General features: G+C 39.2%; 1 protein-coding gene across 1 annotated transcript in view; it reads left to right on the forward strand.

Annotated features, from left to right (window-relative positions):
* MCTP2 (multiple C2 and transmembrane domain containing 2) overlaps window positions 1–19,147 on the forward strand; it is a 164,781-nt gene that overhangs the window by 101,585 nt on the left and 44,049 nt on the right. The window contains exons 15-17 of the mRNA XM_074966514.1: window positions 4,231–4,332; window positions 5,870–5,944; window positions 6,781–6,900. Of these exons, the coding sequence (XP_074822615.1) occupies window positions 4,231–4,332; window positions 5,870–5,944; window positions 6,781–6,900 (297 nt within the window). The remainder of the gene's footprint in view (window positions 1–4,230; window positions 4,333–5,869; window positions 5,945–6,780; window positions 6,901–19,147) is intronic.

Below are 19,147 nucleotides of genomic sequence, written 5' to 3' on the forward strand. Positions count from 1 at the left end.
TGTTGGATTCATTTTCTTATAGCACATCCATCTACCTGAAACCAAACAGTGCTAGGAAAAAACATCCTATCTGGCCTCAGACCTTACAAAAAGGAGCAAATCAATAAGTCGGACTTTCCTGCCCTCGGTGTTAAATCAACCTGTTACAGGCAATCTTGCACATGATCAGCTCTCCCAAACAATGTAGGCATTCCATCGTGGGATCTGATCAAGGTGTAAAGCATAGTGTCACTAAGGAGTAGCCTTAACTACCTCTCTTCAAAGGTCCTACTCTCAGCCCTGTTCAAATTTAGATCAGAAGTGTGTCTGTGTAAAAAGTATTCCTGTCCTTTTCACCTAGCTGTAATATTCAGTATTCATTGATAGCCTTGCCAGAGACAAGTCATGTTACAGAAACCATTCGTTGAACTCATTATTGAATGAAATCCTTGGGATACCAGGCACAAAGCAAAAGTTATTGTAGTTGGGGTGACACAACGGTAGGTCAGATTTAATCGGTCTTTCAGATACTTTCTGCCTGACTCTGGTGTAACATCCATTCACATTTCCTGTAGCTAGTGGGAATGTTTGCCAATGGCCATGAACAGCAATGGTATGAGGAAAAAGTGGACCCCAAATTAAATGGAAAAGAATTGGCCATCTTTAAATATTTGGCGGGAATGTGTTGTACTGAAACAGAAACAAATGTAGGGAGAAAAAGTATGACTCAAGAAATTAATGCAATAGAAATGTACTGTACCAAAGGCTAACCTGGGCATTTTTTCTCTGAACTTCTGAGGGATGTTACCTTTTTATTTCTATATGATCAAATGTACTGAACTTCCCCACTGCATTTGTTGAAGCAAACTGGGATAGCGTGCTAGTGGTGCATTAAACAGTTTTTTTACCCTGTATTCAATAAAAAATGTAAGGTGGAGAAACGCCACTTTATTTCCAATTTTTTCCCCTCTGTTTTTTCTTAAGAAGGTCAGCGAACTAGGAAATCAATATGAATGTTTAGTGTTGGACTGAACTACAATTGCACGTAAGCCAAATAGAATTAAGAACAAGAAATAAAACTGTTAACACTTCCAACACAACTGTTGTTTTTCCCAATACAATTTTAAGTAAAGTTTAATAGTAATGATACTCACCTTTTTAAAAGCTCATTTCTACCTTTGAAAAAGGTCTTCCAAGCCAAAACGGTCTCTCAGATACCATAATTCATTGCAATGGGCATGAATTCATTGTTGATTCTAAACTTGCGTACAGACACACATGGAGCCATACCCACTGCATTTGATTCTGCTCTCGCTGTGCAAATCTGGAGTGAAATCAATGAAATTTGCTCTGGTGTAAAATGGTATGATGCCAGAATCAAACCAGTAAGTCTAGCTAAAGCTACTGTCATAGTACTGCATGTTTCTACTTAGCCACATGTGGTACTACTGTGGTTGATGCTTTCTTCATCTAGATTTTTGAAATGGATAATTAACTAATATATACCAAAGACAGATAAAGAGTACTCCTCATCAGGTTATTGTCAAGAATGTTTTCCCCACTAGGAACAGAGGAAGAGCTATGAGGAATGTGTATCTGAAAGATGCGGAAAATCACTAAACCATATATAATTTAATTATCCAATTTGTTTTAGTTCGATGTGAAATAAGCACAAAATTAAGACATGTACATTAAAGTCTGAATTGTGCTTTGAGTTACCTGCTGTGAATGTGTGTGCACATGTGCATCTCTGAGAAGTTGTTTTCAGCAGCATTCCTTCTACCTGTTGCAGAAATGTTAACCAGAGTGTTCTCCAGGCTAACAGGCTGCAAAAGTGATTGGCCAGGAACCCAATCCATCTGGACTACTTTGTGGATTTTGATTGGTTTATATTATTATCAAGGAAGAAAAATGTGAAGATGATCAATTCTCTGAGCCTTATGGAAGTTTTATTTTCCAGAATAGGACATATAACACACTCATTGGTTGGTGGACTAGAGTAGATAGGCTTCTTGGAAGACTGTATCTACAGGTTTGAGATTGCCATTGGTTGCTGGCCTTGTTCAAGCAGATTTGGAGTCTCTTGGGAAGCTATTTATTTGTGCTGTCTCCCTAGCTAGAATGCCTAAGATTCCGTGTGTGATATCCTTCTGCTGCTCATCTGCCCCAGATTCTTGTATCAGCTGGGTATAAGGAGTGAGTATAGAATTAGTATCATGTCCAGAATTGATGTGGGTGGGTTTATGGAGGGAATGATGGATGTAATACATGCGAGTTTCCTGTTAAACAACAGAGGTGAGTGAAAACTATGATACACATCATTGCGAACTGTGTCAAAAGAGAAGATATCCTGACTTCCTGCAGTGCTTTAATTCTTATCATATGTCTGTTTCATAGGGCTGGTTGAAAATTTTTAAACAAAACATTTTCCTCTTTTTTTTTTTTTTTTTTAAGAGGGATTTGGTTGCAATCAAAATTTTCTGAGGAAAAAAACTGAGTTTGGTGGAATTTCCAATTGGAAAAATTGAAACAAATTATTTCATTTCTGATCTACACATCAAAGTGAAACATTTTAGTTTGGGAATGTTGAAATGTTTGGTTTGACATTTCCAAATAAAATTTTTTCAGAACTTTTCATTCGGCAAAAAAAGGTGATATTTTGACATTGTCCTGAATTGGGACAAAACACCAAACCTCAAAATATCCATATTTTTTCATAGATGAGAAATTCCACTATTTGATCAGCTTTAGCTGTTAATCAGCACAAAGCAGCTTACATTCCAGCAATATATTCTTGGAATACGAGGAATAAACATCACCTTAGCACTAGTAGCCCTGCAGGTCCAGATTTGGCAGCACTGTCTAAAACTGTTGGGCTGTGAAGTGGCATCATATTTGTTGTCAACTTAGAAGGAGCTGCTTTCATGGAGGTACCCCTTTTGTGTTGTATCCCATATAGGTTCCACCTATATGTGGTTTGAAATGCTCATGTAATGAAAGCAGAATCAATCTAAAATCAATTAGACACAATGCTTTTTTTTTTTTTTTAAATAAACAAAACACAGACATACCAACCCCCAAACATCCTATCAGGGGAAGCTTTGGATGACAGCATTAGTGGAAGCTGGAATTCCTGTTTGGATCCCACTGAGGATGCAAACTGGTTCTTTCTGAGGGCCCTCTTTTCTTTAACCATTTGCCAGGAAAGGGATCAATCCGCTGAAAAACTATTCAATACAAAGGAGGTGGAGCAGCATTGGGAAAGAAAGTGACCTTTCCCTTGTCATGTGAAAACACTGTATTCCCGTTTGTGCCTTTTATTCCTTACTCATTTTCACCATGGCTTGTATGAGCACTTGTACTAAACTAATGCCTTGACAGCAATAGCTATTTTAAATATGGTTGCAATTTCATGCCCCCAAATTTCCTCTGTTCTCTTTAATCTTTGATCATTATAGTCCCCAAATGGAGACTTTCGGTGAGCTGCAGTTTTTATGTTGCTGCTGTTTAGAATTAACTGGTCCGCTTCCTAAAAAGCCAAATGTTTAATCAATACATATCCTACTGTGTATAATAAATACATTTCTGCCATCACTTTTGAAGAGAGGATGCCATTTATTTGAGCCAAATAGTTTGCAAAATGGTAAAGGAGATGGTTTTTTTCATAGATATTTAACATGACAGGGCCAACAGGCAGATTAGAGCATAGAAACAGCATCTGAAATTCTAAGGGGAAAGTCTTTTACAGGAATTTGTTTATTTTGAACATTTGTTACATTAACATTCATTCCAATTGTAATGATTGATTGATTTGGACTCTCTTTGTTCTATGGCTAATAATTTGACAACCTTTCAATAAACTGAGAATTTGGAGATTTGTTATTTTGATTTTGTTGTTGTTGTGTTTCCTTTTCTGATCTTTGGAAGAAAACTTCCATTTTAAATCTGTAATAACACAGGCTGATTACTTCCCATCAACTCACTGGCTTCCAGGACAGAATTTTCAGGCTGGTTATTGTTTGCACTGCTCTGCTATAAAAGTACAGGGTCTGTAAATTAAAGTTGGACGGTAATAGTTTTTAATCTGCAATTTTATAGTCCTCTAATCCAATGGTCATGTTACATTTCAGGCTTTTTCTATATTGTCATCTTTTCTGGGGAAGGATGGTGGTTGGAAAGCTATTTTAGACACAGCGGAGAGTTAATATTTATTGATACACTTTATTATTTATTTATTTATTATAATTCTAGATTAGAAATGGACAGCAATGTTGTTATACATTGAAGAATAAAGACCTGGAACTTGCTTCAAAAGGAGTAGTTTGCTTGGAGTTGGATGTCGTATTTAATCCAGTAAGTTTAAATGTTTTCACTTAACTCATCCACTCTGTAAGAAACTGGAATGCCTAAATTTGCTAGTGCCAAGGGGCTTGGTCTTTTAAACACAGGAACTGAATGGAGAAGGTCCTGACCTGGTTGCATCTGGAGGGAAGGTTGGCCTTTATTCTTTTTATAAAGAAATACTGGCAGATCACTATGCTGCAACATTCCATCCAAGTTGATGTGACAATGAAATGGCAACTTTGGGCTGGGGATAACCACAGATGTTTTGGGAAGAGGTGTGGGTTATTGCACGCAAGGGCTTAATTTGCAGTAACAAAAAAGGGAGTTAATATTTACATTACTATGCAGGAATTTTAACGACTAATTCTTCCCAGAAAGTTGACCCACAATATTCTATTCAGAGAGTGTTGACAGGAACAAAAACTCAGACATGGGTGTGGTGGTCTCAGATTGCTTGTGTCCCGCCATCTTACTGAATTAAATTCCATTTTACATTTGCTGTTGCTGGATGGAATGTAACTCACTTCTTACTAGCCAATTATTACAGTGATATAGGAAGTAAAGTTTTATTTATTTAAATGGTTGGTAGATACTGTTTTGCCTTGTATGGAGTTTAGGTTTGGGATGTTGCTATAGAGAACAATGATCAACCCTCTTTGTCAAAGAACAAGCTCAAATATATTATGGCTCCCCTTTTCCGGAGGCTTTCAAAGATGTTCCCAGGCCATTCCTGTTTTTCAGATAGACTGGAATCGATCTATTTAGGTATCTATTAGCCATCACTGTAGTGTCTGGGAACCTCTTTGTAATCTTTAATTTATTGTACCCACACAACACTGCAGTAAGATAGGAAGGTACTGTTTCCAATGTACAGATGGGATATTAAGGCCAGAGTAGGCTAGACCAAGGTCGCACAAAAAGTTTGTGGCAGACCGAGTGCCCTATCTACTTGACCATTCTCCTGCCTATGGCTAAGATATTACTTTTTGTGGGCTAAATTATAATACCATTACTCATATTTGAGTAGCACCTTACTCCATGAGTCATCCCATTGACTTCAGTGGACCTATTACTAGAATAAGGTAGTATTCAGCATGAATAAGTATATCACAAGCTGGTTTAAGTGGCTAAGGGCGTTACAGGAGCGTAAAATACTTCCATCTGTTCTCGGATGTCCCTTCTAATACCTTAGTATTAAATATGCAGCATGAACAGGACATTTGGGGAAGTGATCTTCAGTTCCTGTCTCTTTTTTTAGAACTTTTCTGTATGGGGTTGATCCAACAGAGGAACAGAAGGGAGTATGCTGAGCTGTGTGCTGAGCTTAACCATGGAGCTGCTCACACCCTGCAGTCTGCCGCTCTATTGGAGTAACCTAGATGAGCCCCAGGATTGTGCAGAATAACTGACATGTACACCTAACACCTTGTCATAAACCATTTAGGGACTGAAACAAATAAATAAGTAAAGGACACCAGAGCTCCAAATCAATATGATGATACCAAACTTGAATGGTAACATTCTAAATAAATTATTCTTTCTTTAGGTAAAAGCAAGTATCAGAACCTTCAAGCCACGAGAAAAGCGCTTCATTGGAGACAACCGCAAATTTTCAAAGAAGGTAGGCTGACTCTGGGCCGAGCTATCACCTCTGTTTGGAATGGCTTTTCAGTAGCCTCACTAGTACACCCAGATGATAGAACCTGTGGTCAAACTCTATTTATGTATAGAAACATGGAACACAGATGTCAATTCTGTGTAGATTTTTTGCATGTGTATAAATGCTGATTTGCATTCACACACAGTTGCTTCCTGATCTAACTCTGTGGTGCTACATCTCCCCAGTTTCTGGAGGGAAAAGAATGGCTTAATAAAGAACTTTTAACATATATGCATGTTGCACAGTTTATGGAATTTGAAACAAAAACCTATACTTTGGTTTCATCCCTGAAGAATAAAGAAAAACAATAAGATGATATAGAAATTTAATAAGGTTCTAAATCAGTTACTATGAAAGTCTGTAGTATTTAATTGAGACTAATATTCTTGCTATTTTTTAACCATCTGTAGCAAGAATATAATTTTTTATTCAATTCTATAGAGAGATAGCCCGAACCCCTAAGGGAAAGGGTTTCATTTTCTGTTAAATTCTGTAGGATTTTGCCATAAAGGTGTGTTTTTTGTTTTTTGGGGGTTTTTTTGGTGGAGGGGGGAAAAAGCTTCCATTCTTTTTCCTTCAGACTTGCAGATTTTGGGGGTGGGGGGAAGTGCTGAAATATTTGGGTGTCATACGAAAACACATAGTAGCTGGAGCGTGTCTCTGAAATAGAAGCTGTAGCATATGTACAAGCACAAAGGCAATTGTAGCTTAAAATTGTCAATGTTCCTGAAGTGAAGTAGGAAATTGGAGCATTTAATTAAATTCCTTTCTCTCCCCTCCCGTCCGACGTTTACCAGATCTTATCGAGAAATGTTGATCGTGTGAAAAAAATCACCATGGCGATATGGAATACAATACAATTCCTAAGGAGCTGCTTTCTCTGGGAATCTACACTAAGGAGTGTGGTAGCATTTGTGGTAAGTGGATTTATTCATATTCCATCAGACTAACTGATACGAGGCATTGAGTCTTACAGCACCTTCTCTCCTCCTCCTCACCCCCCCAGCTTAAACTCTCTTGTTGTTGGTTGGTGTTACTATTATTGTCCTTCAGTTTTATTATTTAAATCACTGTAGTGCCCACAAGTCCCAAGCTTGATCAGGCTCTCCGTGTACTGAATGCAAGATGAACACCACGGCGGTCCTTCTAGAACAATCTCTCCCATATTTTCACCTGTTGCAGAGGCCTTCTGCACAACAAAGCCCCTTCTGAGACCTTGTATGGAGGAGCTATGTGGGCCCAAAGGCAGCACTGGGGGCCTCCGAAGGCTCTGCACATAAGGGTTGGATGGGCTGCACTGGCTCTCAATAGGTTTACACAGAGAAGAGTGTCACGACCAAGGACCTAGCGGTCTAGAATCCCCACAAAGGGCTTACAGAAGGTCATATTGGCTGGACTTGCGATAATGGAATGGCAGCAGCCCTGTGACCTATCTTTGGCTTGTTGTGCTGCTGATAAAGCACTGGAAGAACGAGCCTATAGGCAACAATCCTTTATTGATGGGACAGGATGAACTAATAGGTCTTTTCCGTTCCAACTTTAATTTCAATGAGATTGCATTTTACTGTAGTTCAGCAATGCTTGCCACACCTGTTAGTTGAGGGCGTGCCACTTGTCCGACTGCATACAAGCAGCTCTATGCTGACATTAATTGTCTCTTGCAAATCTGCCCATTGACTGTAATAACTATATATATATTAAAAAAAAAATTGGTCAGCAAGTCCTGGTGTGGTCTGAGAACTAACGGCCAAGTTCTCCACCTATCTGGCCCACTTTTCAGCTGCATTCTTTTTCCTCTTTGTAGTAAACACCCTTTTTTCAGCTTTCTCATCCACTCAAGCAGAAAGAGGTTTCTCCTCCTTTTTATTCAGCAGTGTGGCATTTTCTTCATGCTTGAAATGTCTGGCATGCCATTAAAGGTTGCAAAATTGTTTTGTGGTGGTCCAGAGGGAAAAAAAAAGTTTTTGAGTTAAGTGTTTATTAAACCAAATAACAGCCACATCTCCAAGTGTTTGCCTCCCTTTTTGTCTTTGAATTATAAGTTGCTTTAGGGTTCTCTTGATGAAAACACTTCACAGTGTATTTGCACAGATGAGTAAAGTGAGCTGTCGCTGCTTGAAAGATGCACAGAGTAAAGACAGAGAAGCTGTCTTTCACCGTGCAGGTTGAGAGGGATCTGGCAGGCACAGTTGAGGAGGAAGAGAGGGGTTTTTTTTTTGTTTTTGTTTTTTACTTGCATTGATAATATACACAGTTGACTCTAATGGATCAAGAGCTTGAAAGGGTGACAATTAGTGTTTTCCAGTCCATTCTCCAATTGAGATACTAATTGATATACCTTTCCCTGTGATGTACACAGATATACTGAACCCCACGGGGAAGAAGGCTCAGTTAATTTTAGTTCTTTCCTCTAGAACATGAAATTCTGGGTTCCTTGGACGATCTGCCACTCTTATGCTTGAGTGTGCATGTGCAATCGCTGTGGTTCCCGAGACCCGTGTGTGTGTATTCCGAATGTGAAGGGTAAAATGGGACTCTTAGTTGAAGCAGGTATGTGTGAGTGCACTGGTGGAACTGCATGTCTGTACGTACTGAAAATGGAAAGAAGGTGAACATACAGGGTGCCAAGTGCCCTGATTCAGCAAGTTACTTGAGCACATGCTTAAAGTTAGGCATATGGTTAAGTAGCTTGCTGAATCTGGCCAAAAACAAACATGGAGATGTGTCTGTCTCTAGGCTGTGGAGAAATATAACAATGTTAGCAAGTGAGGGAAACTGAAATATAAGGAAAAAAGGGCAAGTGTAGGGAGACTGAAAGTGGGAAAGTGTGTCTAGGACCAAGGAGCTATAGGTGATGGTCCAAGATGCATCTAGAGAAGGAAAAATGGGATCAGAGGGTGAAAAGGACAATTTTCCAAATTTCTCTTTCTACTGCGTGTTGTAGATGCTTTCCCCATAGAACTAATGTCGTGTGATGATATGTCATTGTGGGGGTGGGTGGGAAATGACTGTACAATGTTAAGATAATAGAGAGTAACTTTCCTCTGAAAAAAAATTTGAAACCTAGCTGATTCAGCATTAGTGTTAATTATGCCCCCTTCACTATGAATGTTTCCAGTGTCTCTGTTAATAGTTTTAAAAGTGCCTTTGCCGTAGTCTCGGTGCAAAATGAAAACTGTGTGTACAGTTCACACGCAGCAGGTCAAAAATGACTACAAACAACGCCTCTAACCTGCCTAGAAACTTCTGCTCTTTCTCCAAGTTTTTCAACCACTCTTTTCCCGAGCCCTTGGAAAAGCAAGGGAAAACAGAGTTTTGGAGTACCCATTGGGTGTTCTTACCTACTCATTGACCAAATGAAAGGTGAATTAAAACCATAAAAAAACCCCACTATCCTCCCAAAAGCAGCCCAGTTTCAGCTCAGCCTGTTCCACAGGTCTTTTATTATGTGGCCATTCTGACATTAACAGCAGGAGAGGAGTCTGAGATCCCCAAGACATCTCTTGAACCTTTCTTCTTGGTTCTATGCATAATTGGAAGTACAAGAGTTAATTTACTTCATTCAACCACAGTTGCTGAGGGATGGTACTGTGAATGGCATATATTTTTTTAAAACTGTTCGTGCATGATTGTCAGGGCTTAGAATATGGCCAGAAACACAGGAAACCTCCACGCCTTCCTGCTCTGGGCTGTGTGCTGCTCTCACACCTCCATTACTGTGTACCGGGAATGTTTTCCCATCAATGTTGACAGGGTTGTGAGTTTGACAAGAGTATTTACTACTTCTGCTGGAGGCACATCAGAGAAAGAGAGATGGACAGAACCACAGAGAGAGAGAGAGAGAGAGAGAGAGAGAGGAGGTCACGTGGGACCATAGGAGAATCCGAAGAGTGCTATCTCCTTTTGCATCAATCTATAGGGTAAAATACTCCCAAGTTAAATCTCAGTGCTTGTCTCCTCTCCCTACGGTGGAATATAAATAACATGTGAGTAGATTTCACATGCATACACACACCAACTAAAAAGTGAAAGCAAATTCCTCATCAGCACTCAATCTGTTTAAAGTAATAGAATCATAGGGTTAGAAGGGACCACAACGGTCATCTAGTCTAACCCCCTGCCAAGAGGCAGGATTTGTTGTGTCTAAACCATCCAAAACGGATGGCTCCAACCTCCTTTTGAAAACCTCCAGTGAAGAAGCTTCCACAACCTACGGAGGCAGTCTGCTCCATTCTCCTACTGGTCTGACTGTTAGGAAGTTTTTCCCTGAGATATAACCTAAATCTGCTGTGCTGTAGTTTGAACCCATTGCCTCTTGTCCTGCCCACTGTGGTGAGAGAACAACTTTTCTCTGTCTTTTTTATGGCAGCCTTTCAAGTATCTGAAGACCACCATCATGTCCCTCCTTAATCTTCTCTTTTCCAAACTAAACATACCCAGTTCCTTCAGCCTTTGCGTATATGGCTTACATTCCATCCCTTTGATAATCTTTGTCACTCATCTCTGGATCCTTTCCAGTTTCTTTACATCCTTTCCATAAGTTGGTGACCAAAACTGGACATAGTACTCCAGCTGAGGCCTAACCAGTGCCGAGTACGGTGGTACCGTCACCTCCCATGACTTGCATGCTATGCCTCTGTTAATGCAACATAAAATTGCATTTGTGCTTTTTTTTTTTTTTTTTTTTGCAACAGGATTGCATTGCTGAGTTATGTTGATATTCTCCCAGATCCTTTTCAGCAGTGCTGCTGCCAAGCCAGTTTTCCCCTAATCTGTATTTGTGCATTTGGTTTTCTTCCCTAAGTGTAGCACCTTACATTTCCCTTTGTTGAAATTCATTTTGTTGCGTATAGCCCAATTCTCCAATTTATCAAGATCCCTCTGAATTTTAGCTCTATCCAAAGTATTGGCAGCCCCCTCTAGCTTTGTGTCATCTGCAAACTTGATTATTATGCTCTCTGTGTGTACATCCAGATCATTTAATAAGATGTTAAACAACAGCAGACCCAGAACAGATTTCTGTGGAACCCCACTTGAGACTCCCTCCAATCCAACATAATTCCAATAATAGTTTAAACTGATGACTTGTGACTGTCTGTGACTGGGTTCCCTCACCGCTCGTGGCACCTACTCCTGGCCATCCTGCGGATCAGTTCTGCCAGGTGCTTCACCCTCCTCAGCAGTCTCTCTACCCATCTTCTTCTCTGTCTATAGCCTCTCCCTCCCTCTTGGAGCGGCAGCCAGGTCACTAAGTTCCTCCCCTTCCAGGGAAATCACAGTCCTTCTGGACTAGCTGTTTGGCTGGCATCTCCAATACCCTGTGCAACTACCCAGTGGCTGGTAGGGGAACCCAGGCTTGCCCTCTACACTGGGTTCCAGCCCAGGGACCCTATAACATTCAGCCAAGGTCTTAGCCTTTGCTGCTGTTTCCCTGGGTTTCTTCCGACATCACTGTGTCCCCCCTCTCTGAGTACACCAGCCTCCCAACTCCCTCCTCTCAGGGAGTAACTGCAGCCTGCCTTTCCTGCAGTCCTCCTTGCTACTTGCAGCTCCTGAGCTTTATACAGGCCCCTTCTCTTCCAGCCCAGCTGTGACTGCCTCCAATTAGTGGTCGTCTTCTCGCCTATATCTCTCCCCTACTGGCTGCTTATTTGGTCAATTAGGCTTGCCTGGCCTAATTTACCCTCTCAGTGGCCAGTGTGGGGAATATACCCCATCACACTATCTCTGCAGTCATTTGCACAGACACTAGGGTGAATACTGTTTGGGATTACATAGGTGTTATGTGAAATCAGAATTTAGTCAGTTGACTTTTGGTGTGTGGAAGGTGAGGGGAAAGGTGAAGTTTCAATGACCAAATGAATTTAACTCGGTGGAATTCACCCTTGTGCATAGGGCCAGTACAAGGTCTGTGTACCACTTAGGTGCTCAAAACAAGGTGTTAGTGGAACATAAGTAGTCTATAAACCTTTGGTTGTCTACATAGTGAATATCACAATCACTGCAGACCCAGAAAAGACACTGATATATTGGCACATAACTAGGAATATCCATATATTTGGACAAATTGCTCATAGTGAGTGTTAGGGGCCTTTTGACTTGTATATCTATGCAGAAATTCTGGACAGTTCCTACTGTGTCTTTCTCCCTACCAGAGCCAGCAATTCCACAGATTTGAAATTTAGGGGGTTAAGTGCACTTGAGCCCAAACTTCCACCTGAGCCGGAATGTGCTAATGATGCTATATTTAGGGTGCTAGCTCAAACTTCACTAGTGCAAGTCTGTCTACTTGCACGGGGAGACTCGCTCCCAGCTGCAGTGTGAACATATCCGTAGAGTTTAAGGCCAGAAGGGACTATTAGATCATCTAGTCTGACCCACTATACATCTCGGCCATTAAATTTCATTCAACTACCTCTGTATTGAGCCTATTAACTTGCATTTGGCTAAAGCCTGTCTCGCAGAAAGGCATCCAGTCTTGATGTGAAAGACATCAAAACTTCCCTTGGTAATTAGTTCCAATGGTTGATCTCCCTCACTGTTAAAAATGTGTGCCTAATTTCTAATTTGAATGTGTCGATATTCAGCTTCTAGCAATTGGTTCGTGTTATGCCATCATCCATTTAAACGTTGTTTCCATAGTATGTTACTATTTTTCAGAAATCATTTATTAATTTCTATATTCAGCCTGGAATTTTCCGTAGGTGTTTTCTGCTTATGAGCAAAATGATATACACACATGCTCCCAACTTGCTAGTTTTTCCAGCATTAGACCTATATATGGCTTAATTTTTTAGATGCTGTTTTTCATCTTGTTTAGTTCATATTAAAAAAACTCACAAATATGGTTGTGGAAGTTAAGCCCATAAATTAATTGTGAAGTTAATTGCTATTGCTATATATTATACATTTTAAAAATCTTTTAAAAGTTAATTTTAATCACAGAATGATTTTTATAAATAAATATGCATCATTGCACATTTTGCTTATGATTTTATACATAATTACACCTTCTATTGACAGTTTTCTGTGCATTAATAGTAATTATGTCATTTAATGAAATTACAGTAATTGTATTAAGAAAACTATACTCCTAATCTGGAGGGATTTCCTCTAGAGTAATGGTAGTTCAGTTTGCATGGTCCATGAGGTTCTTGGCCTCTCTCCTGAGTCAGCCCCAGTTAGTGCAAAGCATGATGGTGAGTTTGTGAACGGGAGCTAGATGAGACTCCCACCAAACTCATTTCATAGAGTTTCCACCAACATCCCATTAGATGTGAATAATTTTTAACTCCCTGATGAGTTGGGCTGGATTTGTACTGGTGACTTATAGGCAAAAGGCTCTGGTGTTCATTAGCAGTATCCCCTAATTAGCACCATCAGTACATCTTAGATGGAAGCTTGCTTTCTGGAAAGATACATTAATTAAACCAAATACTCATTGTCATCACTGATTGTCATTGCTGTGGGAATATTAACTGCCACAGCAGAACTCGGAGAGGTATCTCAAGCTTTAACAGTAGCCCTCCATCCTACCCCAACCGTCCCCCCCCAAAATACATAGCTTGAAATCTCTACAATAATTTGAGTTTCTTTTGTTGTCTATATGAGCTTCTTGCTCATCAGAACATTTGCCTGCATGTCTCCAGTCACATGCATGTAACAGAGCTGCATGCACAAATGTGGGATTTCATACGCAGCAGCGGGAGCATAGTGTAGGGAGCAGGATGAAAACCTACCTTTTATAATGGTGAGAACAGTCTCATGAGGGTATAATAGTGTTAAATAAAAAAAGGCCTAAACAAGCCTCTCTGATCCAATCTCACCTCAGACTGCAGGAAAGTTTGGATCTCAACTTTGCAGCTCAAGCCAATCTTTTTGAGGATATAACTGTTGTTTCTCTATAACTGTATCAGGAACCCAAGCAGGACGGGGACTGAGGAGAGCCCTAGACAGAAACTCTGAAATGAAATGGAGGGGAAGGGGAAGACCGTCTCTTTGGTAGTAACACTGGTTTCCTTTTTCTAGTAAAGTTCCCTGTTCAGTGTTTGAAGAAAGCAAGCCTTATGGTGATTCTTTACTATTTCTATAGATCTATTTCTGATGTTTTAATTGGCTGAATTTCAATCCTCAGTGGCTTTTCAGCTATTCCTACCACCACTACTACTTCAACTAACAATAAAGGAAACTTCAGATTTATGCAATCAAAGATTTAAGAAATCAGAATATCATTAAGAATCTGCCAGTCCTAAATTGATCCTGTTGTGGAGCCCTTTTTAAAGTGCCTTGAAGAAGGACAGCACAAAGCAAAACACCGTTATGAAATAGATCTATCAAATATTGTTTGGGAGGACACTTAAGGGTTAATTCTCTACTCTTCTGTTTCTGCTTAACTGTATTGCACTGTGAATTGGACACTTCACCCTTAGCTGTGAATTTCCGTGCCTTTGGTGGCTCAAATCCTTAACATGATTCTAACCTATACTGATTTATGTGAATAATCACAGCGCTTTCTGTGCAGTGCTTTCTAAACTTGCGTGCATCATGTAGAAATTAATCCCTCAGCCCTGGCGGCTTGGGAAATCCTCAGCCCTTGCTTCCCATTTTCCCTATACTTACATTAAACTGATTTTAAATTAAGCCCTAGGCTTTTTTTTTTATGTATTTGTAATCCAAAAGTTGCAGCCAGAGCCGGAAAGCCAAATTCTGCCACAGGATGAATATGTGCACAGCACTCATTGACTGTGGGTCATTGGGAGCCATGCATGCAGGCTTTCAAAGACAGAGATGAATTCACTGTGGTGGTACAAGGATAGATAACCCCTAAAAACAGATTCCCCCCCCCCCGCTTACTGAGTTGAATTAATAATGTGTATTTTTCATCTGTTTGGCTGTCTAATAACGACACATAAAGTCAGCCCCAAATGTACAAACATTTTGTCTATTGAAAAGGGTTCTTTAGAGCTTAAATTTGAACCAAACGTGTGTGACAACAGTTCTAACTGGCTTTCTGCTTGAGTTGTGACCTGTTGGAGCACTCTGCTCAGCGCTTGCATTTCCAACTAATTTGATATTGCCTTTTTTGTGGTTCAAGCTTTGTCATTTGTTTCTAAGCTGTCATTTTTATTAGTCTCTCTGGCTGATCTTTTTGGGCTCTCGTCAGGTGGTGTGTGTTCTCCATTGTCTGGCTGGTCTTGGCAAGCTGTAGGTCCTTTTATTGCCATATGACGTGGGCGTGCTTGTAGCAGTAGCCTGTAATTATACCCACCACAGGTGACAGTTACAAGAGAGCTTTGGTAATAATTTTAGCTGCCTGATCTGATGTTTATGAAGAGAGAACTCTCTTTGTGGTCTGGTTAGAGTTTGCTATAGTGTATTGTACTTTAGCTGTTTGATTTATGAAGACTTTTTTTTTTAATCGTACGTGTTAGTCTTTTGAAGTTATGAATCTAATTTTACAGGAGATTATTGTTGGTCTTATACCATCCCACACAATTTCTATTTATTTAACATACACTGTGTTCAACGAGATAAAATTGTGATCCAGTCTGTTGCTGGTTTTTACTTGTATATGCAACACCACTGGATTCCTAGTACTTCCTAGAGTTTTAGCAGATACATTCTGTCCTCTTAGTTGTTCTAATCACGAATCAGCACAATCAAGCATCTTTCTTGGGTTTCAACTAATTGTCAAAGACACGGGTCCAAATTCACTATCTGTGTATGCAAGATCAATTCCATTGCTGTCAGTGGAGATGCAGAATCTACTCATGCCAGAAATAGACTTAGCTCGTTGTTCTTACTGTCATTGTACAGGTCATCCTTGACTCAATGTACAGAATTCTCATTCTTTGTACAGAATTCCACTGATGTCACTCGGAATTTCCTACAAAAATATAGGGACAAATACAGTGTAATGTGCAGTTATTTGTCATGAAAGTGCAGCTCTGGATTTGCTAGAGAGGGTTCAAACAAAGTGTTTCTAGAGTATATTTTGAATTTATGAGACACCAATAATTGTAATCTTTGTCATCTGACTAATCTGCAGACAGATAACAAAAATGTACTTGTGACCAATCAAATCAGCTCATCTGGTTCTACCGGAAAAGAACTCTCTCTTTTGCAATTTCAAGGCTTATAACATTTACAGACTCTATTTATTTTTACTTGTGGACTGCATCACAGAAAGTTAACAGTATTGAATGAACAGAAGTTCATCTTTTAAGTTTCATGAAAATAAAACCTTTTTAGCACCCTCAGTAAGTTCATAAACAGTATAAAATTGAACATTGAATTAAAAATGTGCCATGTTTTGCAAACCCCAGAGGTACTTCTCTTTTTCCTGGATCTGTTGGGATTTTTACTATGTTATTTTAACCCTGTCATCTATCAGAAAACTTCTCAGAGCACCAGTAGGCGTATTTGATGTACATGAAAAGTATGGACTCACACTGACCTTAATTGATTCTTCCATTAGTCTAGGCATCCTGTAACTGGTTTTTATTTTTGTGTCTTCATTTAAAAAACAAACATGTTCTTTAGTTTTCACGTAAGTATAATCTAAAAGAAAAAAAGTCTCTAAAAACCTGGGCTTTTCACTCATTTGGACTGACAGGAAAAATAGGCTGATTTCCATCAGTCAAGGATTTGGCTCTAATTCCACTGGCTTCAGTGGACCTACACTGCTTTACACCAACTGAGGATCCAGCCCTCCATTTTAAAGTAAACTCTTCACCTAGGCTTGTTAACTGGTTTTCAAAACTGGGGGAAAATCCTGTAGGTGGCGATAGACTCTCATGAATGATTAAACTCCCGTTTTAATGTTTTTTTTTCTCAGATTTTTCTGGCAGTTTCTTTTTTTTCCTTACTTGAACTCTTTTATTTTTAATTTCATACACCCATTCAGTACTAATCTAACACTACTTGCAGAAATCTGGAAGAAATATTATATTTTGAAGGCAATGCAACAGTTTGGTTTTTGTGGTGATGGTGATCGCTATTGTGATGCACCATGAGAGGGTGCGGGAAGGAAGGGGTCTGCAAGGGAAGACCACTTTATTTTTTTTCATTCTTTACAAGATCTGAAATGAAGGAGGCTTGGTGTAGAACTCCTATTGCATTTAAAAAGCCTATCTTCTCCCTTTTTTAGTTTTGCTTTTCTTTACCTGCAGCTAAAATATGATGCACATGGCAGAGGTTAGATTCAGCTACCAGGAAGTCCAGAGTTGTTGGATACAAGATTGCTTAAGAAGGAGGATGATGATGATGATGATTAATAATTAATAAATATCCTAAAATCAAATCATAACATCAAGTCCAATTGGATGTTTAACCCACTCTCGTCCTTTTTAGCCCTTTGTGGGACAGGGAAAATGTATTTTTATCTGAGTGTATCCACAAAGTCCTAGCAAACTATGAAAAAAATGAAATAGTTGATTATGGTGAGATGCAGTATCTTGATAGCAAAGGTTGAAATTAGCTTCCCAGTATAACCCTGATTTTTGACACCTTCTCCACCACTTCACCAAAAGCAAATGGATTAATCTGTATTTTTTCCTAGTGCTTTTTAGCCAAGGTTAGAATTGTTTAGGGTGCTCTTTATTTTAAACACAATGCAGCGACTTTATATATTTTATGTAAATATATAGATAATACGGTACTGTTGTTTTCCCCAGTCTGTCTTATTCTGATTTATTTCAGACTCTCATATTAGGTTTTCTTAGAGGATTCTCTGAGAGGAACACAGTAGATTTACACGAACCTACACTTTAAAAAAAACCCCAAACAACAAGCAAACTTAGTCTCCCCTACTAGTTTAGGTTCAGAACTCCCTAAATTGCTTTCCATTGTATGTTACTGCCTTTTTCCTCAGCTTTTATCTTTTAATGTCAAATAGTAACTATACTGCTTTTTCTCAAAGCCAGTCACTAATTTTCAGTAGTTGTATTCTGTTGCGGTTCAGTTTTAAAACCGCTGTATTATACTTTGATATGGAAGGAGTTCTTGTAAATATACACACACTAGTAGCTGCAACCTTTTTTATTGTTTTCCATGTTTTTAAAGTTGAGATGCACAGTTGAAAAATATTCTCTTGTATAAACTGAATGTGTTTGTAACATAGGTTCTTCACAAAAGCAGCTGCATGTAGATGTGTGGAAAAGCAAACTGAATCTTGCAAACTGTACCTAGGTATCTGACCCCTATTATCGGCTGGCGGTGTACATCAAATGGATTTAAGCTTAGAAAATATACTTGTTTGCCTGATTGCAGCTCCCATTATTCAAAGATGGGTGGGAATCTAGTTAGCTACTCTGTAAAAACCCATTTTGCAATGTCCATATAAAGAATGTTCAAAGCTGGCCTCTGTCAGAAGATGACAACTATGGAAGGTCTAACCCCATTTTAAAAATGTGCTAAGCAAATTTTCTAAAAATGTGTAGAATATTAAATGGGGAAAGCATAACTTATATTGCAAGATCAGCATTTCAACAGCATGTGTCCATCAGGAATTAAATTATGCCTTGATCTGCCAGTTAGTACTTGTGGAAGTTTTGCTTTCTTGTACAAATTTTGGAGGATTATTTACAACTATCCATTTTGCTTTTCTTGATCAACTAGATCGGTCCCTGTAATACCCTCTCCTCTAAATCTCTTCACAGGAGTTAAGCATTGCAGTCTTTTTAAATTATTATTTTTATGACTAAAATATTAAGTTATGCCTTTTAAAAATAGATGTATATCCCCAAGCAGAGAAATAAGCAGTGAAATAACCTAAAATTGTTATTAGTGTTGATATTCTGTAGCACTGCTGCCTGGTTGTTTTTGAGAAGTAATAACTCTACAGTCCTATAGATTGCAATGGCTGCTCTCTGTTTTAAAAGGATACTAACAGAGATAGTGGACCTGTAATGCACAATGAATGATGTCTTATGCACTGATACCTATAGTAACACATACAGAGTGACTATGAGATCAAATGCTCTGGCTAAAAAGCCTTAGGGAAGCATTATGTGTCTGAGTTCTGATCTATTGTCTGGGAGGTCGGAGAGTGTTAATGCACTCTGCAAAGATTAGACTCCTTCTCTAATTGCTCCAACACTTCCTTAAAGGATTTAAGCAGTCAGGAAAGGTGACGCTCCTTGTCAATTTTTGTCTTCTGACAGC

This window comes from Natator depressus, chromosome 10 (assembly GCF_965152275.1).
Source record: "Natator depressus isolate rNatDep1 chromosome 10, rNatDep2.hap1, whole genome shotgun sequence".
NCBI classification, from domain to species: Eukaryota; Metazoa; Chordata; order Testudines; family Cheloniidae; genus Natator; species Natator depressus.